The following is a 13991-nucleotide window of genomic DNA, read 5'->3' on the forward strand; positions in this document are numbered from 1 at the left end:
GCAAAATGTACATATATCCTAACTAACCTCTGCTTCAGTTAATATGTCAGAGGAGAAGTTTGATAATTCAGAGGAGAAAAACAAATGTTTCTTTAAGCCATTGTTGCATCGGACCTCTCTCAACAATCTCTTTTGTTTTTTTTTCCAGTACCCCAGTTCGGCGCCGGCACAGCATCTATTTGTTCATATAGGCGGTACAGTTACATACGCAGATCCTTTATTAGAGGTAAGTATGGCTTCGAAAACCTATTGTTTCTTTTATCTTCCTCTTAAAAAGCCCTTGTCTAAATATTGTGTGGGAAAGTTCTTCTTGTTATTGATTTCGCCATAATTGCGTTTCAAAAATAAATACTGCAAAAAGACCGCCAATAAACAGAGTTCGATTTTCAAAAATCATATTTGAATGTTCTTTTGTTTTGATGAGAGAAACAATAGCATAGAGGGTTTCTATTATTAAAAAAAAAAACTTTAAGGCTATTACTTAATCTTAATCCTTCGATCTTTTTTGCAGTCGGTAGACGTACAACAGATTAACGATAAGTTCCCAGAGAAGAAAGGTGGCCTAAAAGAGTTATATGAGAAAGGTCCCAGAAATGCCTTCTTCCTGGTCAAATTCTGGGCGGACCTGAACACAAATAACCTGGACGATCCAGGGGCATTCTACGGGGTTACTAGTGTGTAAGTATTATTGTTAATTCTAATATTTTTTTAGTGATGCAAAGACATTTTGTTGGTTAGGGTTGGTGTTTAAATTGTTCTAGAATGTTTGGGGAACTTTAGTCGATTGTTTATTAGTCGACTAATGTCAATATATTAAAAGGACGGTATAAAAGTTTTTTTATTGGATTATTTACTTAAAGACTTTTCTGAAGATAGAAAACTAATTCTTGAGTCATAAAACTTGACATAGACAATATAAAATGATTAATTGAGTCAAAACACTTTTCATATTTCACTTAAAAACACATGCGTAGTATTATTTAATGTATGTGTCTAAAGGCGGGAGCCGACATAATATAAATTAATGCCAAATCATTACTATTTTTATATAACTGTATGACGTCCAATCATCGCGATAAAAACGCTGCTACTCAACAGTCTTACGTAAAATTATATATAACGAACGATACGTTGATTTCACACCAGCTTATATGCAGTAGTATTTTTTATTTTCAAATAATATAATTAATCTTAGTTCTTTTTATACATACCTAGAATTCATCTTCAAGTATGGATATTTGAGGAATTTTTGAAATAGCTAGTCACGGAATGATGGGCATTTATTTCGAGCCACCTCGTTAACTTAAAAATCCTAAATACTAGAGAATTTATTAAAATTATACATACATGGCAGAAAACGAAATACGTCCTTTTTATCTGGTTACGCAAAGATGACGAAAGCGCAGCAAACGCAGAAAGAATATCTTCCTAGATATTTGTCAGCCCCTACCCACAGTCCAGTAACTTCTAACCTTCTAACTTCTAACCATATAAACCTCTATTATTCCAGGTATGAAAGCAACGAGAACATGACCATAACATGTAGTACTAAAGTATGTTCGTTCGGCAAACAAGTGGTGGAGAAGGTGGAGACAGAATACGCGCGCTTCGAAGGAGGACGCTTCGTGTATCGCATACACCGGTCACCGATGTGCGAGTACATGGTGAACTTCATACACAAGCTCAAACATTTGCCAGAGAAATATATGATGAACAGTGTGTTGGAGAACTTTACTATACTGCAGGTACGTTTTTACTGCACTTATTACTAAATCTTGGGCCAAACTTTTTGTATTCCTAGAAGATTCATGAGCCAATTTTATGTGACAGTCAGGAGATGGGTGCATGTATGAGCCACATTACAAAAATCAAGAATAAATTGCTTTATCGCCTGGCTAAAAAGTCATGCAATTTTGTTTTTTGTTCATAGACTTAAATGTGAGGATATCCTGGGAACTCTACCATCATCTTCTGACTTTGTACTTCTGCCTGTAGCGTTAGACCTTAGTACCTATATACAAGTTAGAGATTTAGTTAAACGAAATACACATTACAAAGAGACCAGGCGTATTTGCCTCCGATTTGTTTACCGTGTTTCATGCAAATAAAATATTTGCTTTGTTTTCAACTGAACGTGGGTAAAGTTCAAGCACCCACTTTAAATACACATGTAACCACGTGTATTATCAGCGTGGTGTAAAACTAATTGAATTGTATCCAATACCTACTCTTATAATCATATCATTTTTAGTTTTATATAACCCAGTTCATTTTATTTCTTTTTAAACTGCAGAGACACTGCTTTAAGGCCTTGATCAACCCTTTTTTGCTTTTTAAAAAAGTAATTAAACACAAAAGGGCGACGGGTAAACTAACACCCATTCATTAAGTTTTAAACACAATGTTCCTCATAAAGTGAGGTAGCTGTAATTAAAAGTAAAATGCATTTAATCGTCGCTGTTTACTTTTAATGATGGTTGCGCTATCCGTCACGAGCATGTGGGGCATAACTACGCAATCAGTGCTAAATTCACGCTATGATAAGTTAGCTTACCTCGGAAAGGAAAAGCTGAGAAAATAAACGGGTACCTATAGAAAAAAATTGGCAGCATTCAGAATGAGAAAACTGCGGAGTACTTATATAATTTATCTATTAATATAAAATTGAATGTGTTCATAAATGCCCTAAATAAATGCAAAAATATTGCAGATTTCTTGAAATTGTTTTTTTTTGTCTCTGTCGCTTTTCGCTAGCGTTCAGAAATGTTAAAGATGGTCTCATACATCAACTTAGTTTATGAAGTTCTGTTGATCATTAGGAAGGAGACTGTCGTAATCGTAATGTTTTGTATATGTTTTACTATTGAATTAAAGATTCCCTGTTCTATTGCCCACAGGTGGTGTCAAACCGAGATACGCAAGAGACATTATTATGTGCCGCGTTTGTGTTTGAAGTGTCGAACAGTGAGCACGGAGCGCAGCATCACATCTACAGGCTCGTCAAAGACTGAACGCTCCGCGCTCCCGTACAACCATTCCGCACGCTCGCCTCGCCAGAACTACCATACCTGACGCCTCACCTACGGTCGCAAGCGCAGTTGTTCAGCTCACCTCAAATAACTATGCTGCTATAAAGTTTGCCGGTGATACCCCGCGCATGAGGAGTAAGGTTGAGTTTCGCGGTGACATCTAGCTAACTTTGGTTAAGCAAAATTGTTTGATGTGACCTGTACTTTACGTAGAATCCTACGTATGTGTGTGTGCGCCAAGTGGGAAAAAATGAAGTTGAAGTATCTGTATAGTATCAAGTATGTAGTCTGTTTGGCCGCTTCGCCGCGGCCTTAACGAGTGCTGTCCTAATTTCACTCCTATTCGTAAACACTTTCTCTTTAGATTCAAAAATAAAAATATTTGTTATTAAACCTAAAATAGCAAAATGTGATCTGAAAATTACGCTACAAGTATTTTTGTAACTGAGTGTTTATTATACATAGCTCAATTTTAAATATTGTCTATCGTAGTCTCAGCCCTGCAATCGGCAACTCACCCAGGTGTCGTCGATATAGACTCCCTTGTCTGTATGTAGGTTTTATTCTCCATTGTGTTTTATCGTAATACTCTCAATTCTAAAATGATTTCTATAAGGTTCTAAGATAAAGAGAGTAACAATAATATTTTACATAATTCTTAAAATACGAAATATCGTTCGGTATACTTCGCGTGTAAAAAATATCATATAAAAATTATATAGATTTGAATACACACAGTGCCTCTATAATTATGTTACATTAACATAAATTACTTGAGCATATTTAGTCTTTTCACTGCATTAAAGTGTTGAAGAGATAAAATTGTAAGTTAATGTTAAGTGAAAAGGTTAAACTTTAGTGTAGTATACCATGAAAATAATAGGTTTAATGAGTATATATATAGAGTTACGACACCTATTCTTTTTCAGTTAAGTGTTCGTGGTACAATTTACCGTTGCTATGTTTAGTTATCTTTTTAAACCAGTCCAAGTCTTTCTGTCCCTTAGTATAGAAATCGTATCTTCATAATTTTATAATTTGGCATCTATGTTTTCTTTCGAGTATTTTATTATGCTTTAATTATTATTTCATTTTGCCTTGTTATTTTTAGGTCTTTTTGAGACATAGCATTTTATCTAGTTTCTATGTACGTTTTGCCAGAATTGACTTACTATTGCAGTCTTTGCCACATTAATACTAGGTACTTAGCGTAATGTACCTACATTGTACATATTCTATTGTTATGTACGTAAAGTTAATAGAGTCCATGTGTTCACACGGTCTGCCAGATTTAAATTGTGTAATAAATTGTATCATATGAGGTTACAAGTCTTGTACGATCGTGTACCATACAATATGTACATATCTGACTATCAGAAACGTTTTCTTTATGATGGGACGCAACTCCGCGCGTTCCGAGGCAGCTTTACCCTCCAGACCCTTTCTCAATACCTACAGCGTTTTCCATTTCTACAATTAATCACTGTTCGTCCTTCTATATTTCATGAAACTAATTCAAAGCAACAATGGCCGCTTTTGCTTCCAATTTCAAAGTACAAATGAGTGTCCACACTACTCGACATACATACTTGCATGAATATGTAAACGTGGCAATGATTTGATCTCTCTTTTAGTCAAATATATTTAGGGTCCTCCCGCGCGTGCTATGGTACGCTCATTTAATTTTACACAGTGTTAAGTTTATGTGCATTAAATAGTGTTTAGTTTCAAGACATGAGGTAGGAAAATATTATCTTAGATAATAAAAATAAGAGATTTTTGTATTTATTTGATAGAGTTATATTAGATAAATTGTAAAGTGACTAGATTTAAGATTCTTTTTTTATATGGCGATAGTCGTTCGGGAACTTATCCGTGAAGTTGTCACATATTTAGTACTTAAGAAAAAACTTAATTTTTTTTGTTGCAACTGTAGATTCCTCTGTCCAATACTCTGTTATAAGATTTTTTTGGTCGAAATTACATAATTATTTCACAATTAATTTATCAAAATTATGACAAGTTTGGTGTCTTGTATTTGCAATACGACGGCGTGTTCAATAATTAGTAAAAGAGATCTGCCCTGTTGTGATTTTATATTTTTAATGTTAATATGTACTCAATAAAATGAGATTAACTCAATGTTATTCGAGACTAGTGCAACAGCTGGATCGAATATAGTTTACTAAACTTAATAAACATGGAATTGTTTGATGCCGATGGCAATATTCAATATTAGATATCGTTAGGTCGTGTTGTGTAAATAAAATAATTTTAGCGCATTTCTTTCAGTTAGTATTTGTAAGCGGTTTTTGCTTCTATACAAGTCTTTCATATCGACAATCAGCCATATCAATATGAAAATATAAAAAGAATTAGTCGGCGGAGTTGGAGACAATCATTTGCAATCGGCTGCAATTACCTTCTACTTTATATAAGTTTGACTGTCCTAAGTTTTGAAGAATATTACGTTGTTGATTTCCTACCAATCGACATAGCAAATGATTTTTTACAATACTAGCCGACAGTGTACAGTATTTTAAAGATAATACTACGTTAAAGATTTGTATGAAAATTTAATTATATTGTCTTCATAAAACCATGTGTATTATTATTTCAGAATCTCTAATTATCGATATCATCGATAAAACAAACCTAGCTTCGTAATCAATCTCTAAGAAGAAAATCCGGATTTAGATTATCACACGAACATTTTACATACTTATTAATTATTTAGGTAAATATAAAAGTAATCAACACCCATGCACCAATTAAGTACGCAGATCAATAACAACTAATAGATAAAGTATATAGATAATACTCTTTAGGGTTCCTAAAGTTGTTAGCACCTATGTAACAGTTCATTCACACTAACTAATATTTTTAATTACTATTTATTGTGAATATATTTGGACCCATAGTTCAGTCTCCAATGCAATCTTCCATCTGAATAAAAGAAGCAAAGTACGACTACGTACTCAGTATGCAAACCTGTAATCCGATTTATACGACAATCACATACTTTTCAGTAGTTAGTAGATACATTACATACTTTTCATGAGGATTCGTAGGCGATCAAGTCGTATACGTATGTATCACAAAGCTTAGGTACTTGAACAGGAAGGAAAGGATGTTCAGGCTTTCTGGATGTGGAAGGAAAGGACCATGTTCAGGTCAAGACGACTACCACTGTAACTATTACCTACATACACCTAGGTTTAACACAGTTACAAATATTCATATAGGTATGTAAGATGCAAGCCAGTGTTCAATCAAAGCTCACTTTTATAACAACTTGGTTTGCAAACAGGCATATACCACATGATGACTTACGTCTGCAACACGCTTCAGATTAGCGATTATAGAAGAAGAATTGTTCGGACTTATTTAAGTACAGAATGAATGATGAACCCAATTATAATTTATCTAAATGTTTTTTTTTAATCATGCCATGATAATACCCTAAATATTTGTGATAAGATTTTATAGCCACAATCAAAGGCTAATCAACATACTAAAGGATAATCACTTTTAGTTGCTCGTGTGATTAGTGGAGGTGAGTTTCTAAACAAATTGTTTTTCTTAAAAGAAGTGCTGTGTCATATGGCAAGGAGGCTCAAGGACTGCGCAGTTTGAAGTAAAGTTAAACAGAATAATTTTCTGTTAGCAGAAAATGATAAGATTTTGGTTGCAAAACAAACAAAATTGAATAAAAAATAAGTAGCTACCGGAGAAATCTTCTCCATGAACATAAATTCAATGTCTAAAATGCATGTCGTTTGTTTTGTAGAGCCTACCTATGTTTTTCTTCCATACTTGATGGTTTGTGGCTAAAAGCAAAAGAAAATATAATTAAAGTAAACATTTCGGATCTTCGTTAATTCTATATTTTCAGAAGACAACTCATTTTCACAAACAGCCCTTACCGACAATTCTATTATTATACATTTTACCTAAAATTAGAGAGCGTTAATGATATGATAATAATTAAATGTGTGATAAACAATCATGGACTTGGATTACATTAATCTTAAAAACGTTTTGGCCTAGTCTTCGCGTACCTCACGCTTGGCCAACAGACCTTGTACGTAATGATTAAATACCTGAATACAAAACAAACATTATGAAATGTTTTTAGATGGGGATCTCCAGAGGAGCGGGGTGGATAACCACCATAGTCATACTATGTTCATTTGTCACAACAGGATTATCGCGTAAGTAAAATTCACTTTGACCTCCATAGTAGTAGCTTCACAAAAAACTATGGCAACTTTATAGGCAGTTAAATGGAAGAGAAATTCAATGTTCATGGGAAACTTCCAAGAATGATAGTCCTCAGGCAAAATTATGGTGCAATATTTGAATGTCTCAACATGAAAAATAAGCAATGCCAAGGGCGATGCCGCTGCCATGGGCTGTATAGCTGGCATTACAAAGATATTTTTTTTGGATGGGATCCAAGATACACATCGGTTTTCTCATAAGAGACCAATTAATTAGGAAGAAAAGGCACTCGTAATTGGAGGTGGAGCTCGCCAGTTCTTATGCCTACCAGGGCTACGGGTCCGTTCAAAAGAGAACCGCAAAGGCCAATGCATGGTTATTAGTTAAGCCCGAATGTACGAGTATTGACGCACAACTTTTCCTATGCCTGTGTAGTCGACTGACGTGTTTCAAAACCAGCTTAAAATTGTTTTACCCAATTTACAGAGGACAGACCATGCAATGCTCGCCAAATAGAAGGTAGATCAGTGGTTTGCGTGTGCAACGCTGAATACTGTGACACTATCACACGAGAGGACCCAGAGCCTGGCAAATTCGTCGTCTACACTTCTAGCAATGTGAGAATTAATTCATATAATAAGTAATCCATTTAAATACATATTATATTCATTAATTATGTGCAACGAGAGACAATGTGCTGCTTAGAAACAACACACAGAAACAACCTGTACCAACAGCGGAGATGATATTCATCATACCATAGTCAATTTGTAAGCGTTACGAAAACCTCCTAAGTAACAAAGATGCAACACTAAATTAATATCCCCCTTGTACCCAGGCTGGCCTTCGCTTCGCAAAGAGCTACGGCGAAATCCAAACACTGACAGCTGAAGAACCAGACGATGACCCAGGAGATTTGGAGTCTATACCACCGCCTGACCCTGATCAGCCTGAAGACGAATCCCCACAGCCACCGCCACCCAGTGAAGACGATGACGTGGATGATGATGAGGGATGTAAGTACTTAATAAAACTTTTAACGTAGCACATATAGTGACATTGTAGTTGCATTTCGATCAAAAATTTAAGAGTAGCTCGCATTGTCACAGCATAAAAAATTAAACTTTAGTTAGCAATTCATACTGGCATTCATACAGTATGGCGTTGTATACTTAATTACTTGATACAAACAAGAAGAGGGAACATTCAATCGTTCGTAAAATCTACCTACGACCCTACTTATATCTCGATCTCTGAAGCAATGCATAGAACCCAATTTTAATGATATTGTTGTGTGCGATTACAGTATCTGCACTATGGACCAACGTGACTCTTCGAGTTTACCCGAACGCCCGGCACCAGCTTATTGAAGGGTTTGGAGGATCCGTCACGGACGCAGCTGCAATCAACTGGCGTAAGCTCAGTGATGCCGCACAAAATAACTTTATTAAGTAAGATATCGAGATTGAACTATGTTCTAATAAACGACCTATATGACCTAAGTAACCAAAAATACCCTAATGAAGAGGCAAGCACTGCTTTGCTTCACCATTCATTCACATTTGGAGCAATTCACACGTCCAGACAAAGAAAAACTGATTCTAAAAACTGACCAAGATTTTTGTAAATATTTTCAGCTCTTACTTCAGCCGAACAGGAATAGAATACAATCTGATTAGAGTCCCGATTGCTGGATGTGACTTCTCCGAATATCCCTACACGTATGCTGAAGAACCGTGGGGCGATCATACCCTGTCTAACTTCTCGTTGTCATCCCACGATTTCTTCTTGAAGGTAAATAAGCATTAGCAGGCATAACCACATACATAGTAGAAATAAAAGACGATATAATTCGTTTTTAAAAGACCTATTCGACATGAAGAACTGTTACCTAATCTGAGACGTAATGCTTTATCGTACATTTTAGTTGCCCATGATCAAGAGAGCCCAAAGAGTTGCAACGGATGAGATCAAAATCACAGCCAGTACCTGGTCCCCTCCAGTCTGGATGAAAACCAACGAGAGAATCACAGGATTCGCACAGCTAAGACCAGAGTACTACCAGGCTTATGCTGACTATCATCTACGGTACGTTCTTCACAATTAATTTTGGGATTTTCTGAAACAATGTAGACGATTCATGGATACGAAGTCATGACTTTCTGAAAATATGCAATGGTAAAAAATAATGAGAAGATCTAGAACCAAACCCAATATGTACTCGACAAGGACAAGATTTCCTTTATTTGTACAAATAAACAATCCCTGATGACGTCCCTTTGGAATTTCAGTTTCATCGAAGAATACGAAAAAGCGGAGGTGAAGATCTGGGCTATAACTACATCGAACGAGCCAATTAACGGCATCGTGCCGTTTGTACAGTTCAACTCGATTGGATGGTTCCCTAACCAATTGGTATGAAAAAACATATTGTAATTTTTTATCCCGTAGTTATCCAATTTGGCGAGTCATGGCTTATTCGTTAAGAACAAGAATCCAAAGCTGGATGCATGAAGACCAAAAAATTCATCTAAAGTGTACAGTATCACAGAACCATCTTCTAAAGTGTACCTATTTATGTTAAGTACGCCTTGATCTTCTTGTTAGGCTCTCGCTTTTGTTGTTTCTCTTCAATTTGGAGCACCAACTTACACATGATTCGGACTTAATCGATTGCCATTCTTAACGAAGCTGATTGGCATCCAATCTACTTTGATAAGCTTATATTAATGATGGCTACGTAAAAGAACGATGGTTCGATTAACAATAATTAACTGCATTCTAATGATTACAGGCTCGTTGGGTATCAAACAATTTGGGTCCTACGATAAGAAACTCGCGTTACAATGAAACGAAAATCCTCGGTATTGATGATCAACGCTATCTGTTACCGGTTTATTTGGCAGGCGTAAGTATAGATATATCAAATTCAAATATCTAACACTTATCCTCAAGTTATGGCTGCGATTAGTGACACATGAGTTAATGAACCAATGTAGAAGACTCAAACAACCATGAATATGAAGTTTTTTCCTTAGCAAGTAAGACTTACGATTACGAACAGTTATTTGGAAAAGTACGAAATACTACAAAAAACCTGTTTACGACCACAGATGGAACTCGAGGATAAGACATCCCTGGACTACTTAGATGGTATAGCTGTACATTGGTACGGAAACTTCTTCCCTCCGCAAATCCTCACGGGTATACAGAGGAGATATCCGGACAAAATCCTTTTAGCTACTGAAGCTTGCGAAGGTACCTAAAACTTGCCATTTACTTACAATAAATGACTCTTAAAATCGAAAATATTTTAAGTAACCGAGTTAAATTTATTTTTTGAGTACCCAGCGACACTTAAAGCAATAAGCTTCCCTCTGCCACTGTACCAAATGAAACTTCTACATTTTACGTATTGGATTGGATGTCTGTTATGAAATTGAATTTTCAGGATCAATGCCATGGAATTCGGCGAAGGTGGTCCTTGGATCTTGGAGTAGAGCTCGCCGATATGTCTCCAACATCTTGGAAGTATGTAAAATTGTACTCAGCTAGGCTGAAGTCAATTTTTCTCATCTTTATAGTGTTCAAAACTAAGTTCTGGATGGCGATAACATGCTCGTGTTTTGTTGACAGGATTTGAACAACTATGTAGTTGGTTGGATCGACTGGAACCTTTGCTTGGATCCCATCGGCGGACCCAATTGGGTAGATAACTTCGTTGATTCTCCTATCTTGGTATATGGAGACAAGGACGAATTTATCAAGCAACCAATGTTCTATGCTATGGGACACTTCTCTAAATTCATTCCAAGAGGCTCAAGACGAGTGCGAGTGTCGCGAAGAAGTCTTGTCAGTGTCGAAAATGTTGTTGTCAGAAAACAAAATGGCAATCTTGTTATGGTCCTACAGAACAGGTAATGAATTGTTTTTACTGAATAATAATATGAATGCAATGACACTGGATGCTGCAGAAATTGTGTGTTCTAATATTCTTGCATTATTGTTTCAGACGGAAAAGAGAAATTAATGTGCGAGTAAGGATAAGCGCCCGCAATTACATTGAAGTTACAATGGAGCCTGAATCAGTGAAGACGATAGAAGTCAACCCAAACTAGAATAGAATTATACACAATTTTGGCTAAATAAAATATTTATTTTGTAACATTACATACTTTTCTAATTGTACCACCACTATATTTGATCAACATAAAACCAAACAAATAAATAGCCAGAAATAAACTTGGCACATTCTGTGCTGTTCATAACATAGTTATACAACACATTACTATTATGCTAGTAACTTTATATATATCACTTGGAGCACTTATGGTTAACAAAATCACTCAATCTAGTCAACCAGGTTTAATTTGGTTCAGTCATTAAAGCAATCTTATCTAGTGGCCAAACTCGACAAACAACTCTACTTCTAATCAAGCCTTCAGGCACAGGGCCATATACTCTTGAGTCTGCAGAATTACTAGAATTATCACCTTCTAACCATACATGACCTCTTGGTACTACCTGGCTGCGCCTCGGGAAGCTGCCTCTAACACGATCACCAGGAAGGGCCTTTATTCTCTTACAGATATTCTGTTTTGGGTTTGAAGGGCTCCTAGATATCACAATGTCTCCACGCCGTAGCCGTTGAAACCGAGGAGATATATGTTCAGTGAATAGTATGTTATTGGTTTGCAGAGTTGGTTCCATTGATGGTCCGGAGCACTGCAATTAATTATTTTAGCACTTAAAATAAGATAACATAGTAGATAGACTGTTGCAGACAGATATTCATGATTGTAAACTTACCATAACAAAGTCTCCTACATATTCGAATGCACAATGGGTAATGCAAGCTGTTTGTAAAGCGTATCCTATAAAGCCGCAGGTTTTACCAATGAATCTGGCAAAGGCCATCGCAAGGTTAGGTTTTAAAAATTAAAATATATCTGGTGCTACTACTGGTACAATTGTTGCCAAATAAGCATTTTATAATCCTTCAATTCTGAATAAACTACACTAAGAACATTTATTTACTTCGGACACAAAATTTTCATCAACTTCGCATCACAAAAATAAGTCTGTTTTCAAATTTTACGTGACTTTGACATTTTCACAATTTGACATCGAAGTGATGGTACCTATACCTATTAGTGGTTTGCACCGGAGCATAGACCTCCGGAGAAAAACCGGTATTCTACCGGTGAAACTAATCGGTAAAAAACACCGGAGAAAAACCGGTACTCTCCGGTTATAGAGCCAAATAAAAGAAAAGACTTAATATTTTATTGATTGTTAATCATTTACCCACTATTTTTACAGCATTTTTATTAAATATATTTGTATTTCTTATTTTTATGTTTTCTTATTTTTGAAGACTTCCATAAGTTGTTGCATAATGGTATAACGTTCGTCGCCAGTATACCGGTCAAGTTCATGAGAGATGAACTTACAAAACATTAAATTTGAAATTCTTATATTCTCATTAATTTCGTCCACATAATTCTGTGGTCCTGTTGTCATCACTGCCACATCAGAAAACTGTTTTTCCGAATTTGGGCTTGATTTCTTGTGTTCCTGGTCGGTATAATCAGGACTAAACCAGCGTTGAGAGTACTGACTGAACTCGTGTTCTTGTTTGTTCTCGTAACTTGGGGAGCAGCAATAAGTGGTTCGTTCAGAAAGAGTATTTTCAACGACAGGGTATATTCTGAATGACCGAAGAAATATGCTGCGTAACGATGCTGTTGAAATGCTGTGTTTCCTTCATGAAAACTATCATTTATTGAAATAAAGATTTTTTCAAAAAAAGGTTCCGTTTCATTTTCAACTACGTTGTAGGTTGTTGGTACATCTAGTTTCCGGTTAATTGTGTTAACGGATTCTCTGAGAAAAAATATTCAGTTGTTCCATCTCGGACTACTGGGAATACACAAGATTACGATAACTAAACTGAATAGACACTTGATTTCTAGTTAAACTAAAAATTATCCGGAGATCACCGGTGAATCACCGGAGATCGGCAAATCACCGGTGAATTTCACCGGTTCGCAAGATTCCGCTCCGGTGCAAACCACTGATACCTATAAGAAATTACAGAACGTAATATAAGGCCTAGTGGGTAAAGAACCAACCTTTCGAGTATGAGGGTGTGGGTTCGATTCCAGGGTCAGGCAAGTACCAATGCAACTTTTCTAAGTTTGTATGTACTTTCTAAGTATACTTAGACACCAATGGCTGATAAAAAGGTGAAGGAAAACATCTTGAGGAAACCTGGACTATAAAGTCTGAAATCACCAACCCGCATTGAGCAAGCGTGGTGATTAATGCTCAATCCTTCTCCATGTGAGAGGAGGCCTGTGCCCAGCAGTGGGACGATAAAAATGGCTGTAACAGTAACAGTAACAGTAAATATAAAGAAAGATACGTAATTGAACGTAATAACGTGAACTTCTAGCTTATAGATGTTGAAGGTACTATTTATTTCAGATATTGGGATTATAAAATTAAATACTGTGGTCTTCTTCAGGGCTCTCTGATACTCTCCTCTTTTATTTAATAGTATAATTTCGATGGCGGCCAAAAGAACTTACAGAGCCTCATTAGCACTTCTTTTATAAGTAAATCAAAGCGAGGACAACCAATTAAATATTTCTTGCGATCTGAAAAGAAACACAAATATTTAATTAGTTTTTCTTTTCCGCTATCAACATTCACTATTAGTCGATTTTCCAAATC

General features: G+C 36.0%; 3 protein-coding genes across 9 annotated transcripts in view; 2 read left to right on the forward strand and 1 right to left on the reverse strand.

Moving 5' to 3' along the window:
- Nucleotides 1–5629, forward strand: part of LOC110371780 (transcriptional enhancer factor TEF-1) — a 65311-nt gene extending 59682 nt beyond the window's left edge. For all 6 annotated transcript variants that reach the window (XM_049841016.2, XM_049841017.2, XM_021328163.3 and 3 more), the window contains 4 exons: nt 149–226; nt 512–678; nt 1511–1745; nt 2898–5629. In XM_049841016.2, the coding sequence (XP_049696973.1) occupies nt 149–226; nt 512–678; nt 1511–1745; nt 2898–3011 (594 nt within the window). In that variant the 3' untranslated portion in view covers nt 3012–5629. The remainder of the gene's footprint in view (nt 1–148; nt 227–511; nt 679–1510; nt 1746–2897) is intronic.
- An 877-nt stretch (nt 5630–6506) lies between these two features.
- Nucleotides 6507–11423, forward strand: LOC110371818 (lysosomal acid glucosylceramidase). Of its 2 annotated transcripts, none has more exons than XM_021328217.3 (13): nt 6507–6585; nt 7168–7243; nt 7740–7870; nt 8092–8269; nt 8560–8704; nt 8891–9047; nt 9181–9341; nt 9545–9668; nt 10048–10161; nt 10367–10511; nt 10705–10784; nt 10890–11170; nt 11266–11423. In XM_021328217.3, the coding sequence occupies exons 2-13, from the start codon at nt 7168–7170 to the stop codon at nt 11369–11371; spliced, it is 1698 nt and encodes a 565-aa protein (XP_021183892.3). In that variant the 5' UTR covers nt 6507–6585; the 3' UTR covers nt 11372–11423. The 2 variants fall into 2 exon arrangements, with proteins under 2 accessions (XP_021183892.3, XP_063892655.1); XM_064036585.1 differs by lacking the exon at nt 6507–6585 and adding an exon at nt 6644–6666.
- A 180-nt stretch (nt 11424–11603) lies between these two features.
- LOC110371819 (mitochondrial inner membrane protease subunit 1) lies at nt 11604–12373 on the reverse strand. Its single transcript, XM_021328218.3, has 2 exons — nt 12063–12373; nt 11604–11978 (listed from the first exon to the last, which is right to left on the reverse strand). Exons 1-2 carry the CDS (start codon nt 12168–12170, stop codon nt 11619–11621), a joined length of 468 nt encoding a protein of 155 aa, XP_021183893.2. The 5' UTR covers nt 12171–12373; the 3' UTR covers nt 11604–11618.
- Nucleotides 12374–13991: the final 1618 nt, after the last annotated feature.

This window comes from Helicoverpa armigera, chromosome 10 (assembly GCF_030705265.1).
Source record: "Helicoverpa armigera isolate CAAS_96S chromosome 10, ASM3070526v1, whole genome shotgun sequence".
Taxonomy (NCBI): domain Eukaryota; kingdom Metazoa; phylum Arthropoda; class Insecta; order Lepidoptera; family Noctuidae; genus Helicoverpa; species Helicoverpa armigera.